Source organism: Camelina sativa, chromosome 2 (genome assembly GCF_030686135.1).
Source record: "Camelina sativa cultivar CO46 ecotype springtype chromosome 2, ASM3068613v1".
NCBI classification, from domain to species: Eukaryota; Viridiplantae; Streptophyta; class Magnoliopsida; order Brassicales; family Brassicaceae; genus Camelina; species Camelina sativa.
Window position 1 is genome coordinate 15,851,578 of NC_141881.1, and position 2,797 is coordinate 15,854,374.

General features: G+C 33.7%; 1 protein-coding gene across 1 annotated transcript; it reads right to left on the reverse strand.

Annotated features, from left to right (window-relative positions):
- Nucleotides 1-740: 740 nt before the first annotated feature.
- On the reverse strand, nucleotides 741-1,531 carry LOC104717518 (pEARLI1-like lipid transfer protein 1). The gene has a single exon (XM_010435098.3). The coding sequence runs from the start codon at nucleotides 1,469-1,471 to the stop codon at nucleotides 977-979; it is 495 nt and encodes a 164-aa protein (XP_010433400.1). The 5' UTR covers nucleotides 1,472-1,531; the 3' UTR covers nucleotides 741-976.
- Nucleotides 1,532-2,797: the final 1,266 nt, after the last annotated feature.

Here is a 2,797-nt window from a genome sequence, read left to right on the forward strand (position 1 = left end):
TCGTGACAATAAAGGTTTAAAGCAGAGGACGAAGAAGCAGAGTGAAAAAATCTTCTATTTAAATCTTATAATATCAGACCCTTCATCCGAATTAAAGACACTCTCTTAAACCTCAATACTTAATTAACCAGTCTCCAGTTTTCTGGTTATGTTTTAATGAGTAAGACCGAATAAACATGAGTTCTAAACTAATCACTTCTTCAACAGTACCGCTCATTATGGATCAAATAAATTATAAAAAATCAGTATGGCAACACTAGCACGTACACCATCAAAACATTCGCCAAGAATTAATTTCGGTTCAAACTTTTCGTCACACAAATTTTCGGTCAAGGCCTTTTAAACATGGACTCATGACCACATATATTATCTTCCGATATTATAGGCTATAATTTAATGAAAGCACATAAACATCATTGAATTGACAGGATCACTCAAACCACATTTTCTTTCACAAACAAGAACAAAACTTTGATTTCAGTAACCGAGCTATTCATTCTCAGATTCGCAAAACTTTGATGTTCGTTGGAGAATTTTCTACTAATAATATAATGCCTTAATTATAGTTTTAGGATACTTGAAATTCATGTTTGAAAAGGAAAAAAAATTCAAACTAATCTCGAGATATGTAAATCCTTAGGTGAATAAATGTTTCAAGTAAAAATAGCATTTGACATCATAAAAATGTTAATCTGAAAATTGTAATAGTAATCTAAATGCAAGAATTTGAAAATGAGACGTTGCACAAAATCTCTTTCATTAAACGTGTTGAAAATAGATATAAATTGCTACTATAAAGCAAAGACGCCCGGAAGAAGGGAACGTTTACAAAAACAGACAAAAAAAAACAATACAACTCTCACACGTACATTTATTATTTCACTATAACAAATAAAAGTTTAAACGCAAACTGTAGCTTACACCCATTTATTCAAACTATAATAATGCGCACGTACGCTTTGTATGCTCATATCATTCAAGCACATTGGAAACCAGACGGAAGCTTTCTGTTACAGACGTTGAGAAGTACGCTGAGAGATATAGGAACGTTAAGGTTGATTCCGAGAATGTTAGCCCTAAGAGCAGTGCATAGACAAACCGCAGCATCAACGTCAACCAAACCTTGGATGAGCGAGCAACATTGTTGAGCTGATGGCTGACCCAACTGGATGTTGAGTAGTCTGCTTAGGACATTTCCACATACACCAAGCTTGAGAGCATCTATAGGGCAGTTTCTAGATGAACCAGTGCTTGGAGGCGTGACCGGCCTAGGGTTTGGACTTGGGACCGAAGGACTTGGAACCGAAGGACTTGGGACGGAAGGACTTGGGACCGGCTTGGGTTTGGGACTTGGGACCGGCTTGGGCTTAGGACTTGGGTTGCAACCACAATCAGTTGCAGCGGTTAAGGTGAAAAATAGGATGTTGAGGGCGAAGAAAAGAGAAAGAGAGGTTGAGTTCTTTGATGCCATTGTTGTCTTTTTTTTCTTTTCTTTTTCTAGGATGGGTGTTTCAAAGATTGAGTATGTTTAAGAGAGTGAGAGATGAAGAAAAATGAAGAGAGAGTGTGGGTATTTATAGGGTTGTAGAAGGATAACAAGAGGACCAACTTGTTCTAGTATAATTGATTATTTTATAAATATTTGTAATTTTACAAAACATCTGTTTTTATTTATTTTCTTGCGCTTATCTGCACATACAAACTCTGACCTTTTTATTTTCCTTTATGTAGAATCAAAGAACCTTGAAATTATTTGTTAGATCGTTTTTGCAAAACGATTATAATTAAGAAATAATATATGATTCGTGCATTCATATTAGTATTATTGTGAAATTGTCAATGCTGTTATCATCACCACCATCATGAGTTCATGACCCCATTACACATTTTATCATATTCTCTTTGGCTTGTAGCCATTTTACTTGAGAGCTTTTACATTTTAGGTCCGTAAGATATATACCTGTTAGTGTAGTGGTCTTAACTCTTAGTACATTCCAGAGATAGTTGCGCTCTGCACTCTTCCCGAACCTTGCTTGGAAGAAATGTATGTATTTATCACAAACTAGTCCCAGTAGAGGGATAAGCTAAGGGCGCAAAAGTTTCGAGAACTTCATTGAAAATATATGTTACATGTGAAACGTTTTCGAATTTTTGGATCCTCTTATGCATAAGAAGGAGACATCAAAATCATTCATGAACCGGGTTGGTCCGTATACATGGTAGCCTCATTTGTGACGTAAAAGAAAGGGGATTTTTTTTTGGATCTCATAATATTACAACTAGCAAGAGAATTTAAACTTAACTTGTTTTTAAGGTTGTGTATACAGAACCTCCAATATTTTCTAATGTGCATAAGGTAATAAGGTTGAAACGATTCATATTGTCTTTTTTTTTTTCTTATTCTTACATCGATTCGTATTGTTTATGACTTAATATGTTCCTACATTTTAGAGTTAGAATTATGGATGTTTGATGATAAACTGATACCATTTAAAATATTCTTTAATCTATGCTGTTATTTTCTATTTAGAAATACAACTAAAATTTTAGAAAATATTTTCACATATAAAAAAACACAGGAACCTAGATTATGGGCATAACCCAAACATGAAACTAAAACGTGAACTCATAATTTAGAGTAGCGCATAATCATTTATTTTCTGGAAAAGGCTGGTTCTAATATTTATTAAAGTCAACAATAAATTTTGTCCTACAAGAAAATATCATCTTTTCAGCAATGTTAGAAAAAAAAAAGTCAACTTGAAAAAATAACATTTATAACTTCTTAAAAAGAAAC

What these genes read in the sequence shown, in the direction of transcription:
- LOC104717518 (XM_010435098.3), bottom strand. Translation starts at nt 1,471, where the DNA reads ATGGCATCAAAGAACTCAACCTCTCTTTCTCTTTTCTTCGCCCTCAAC.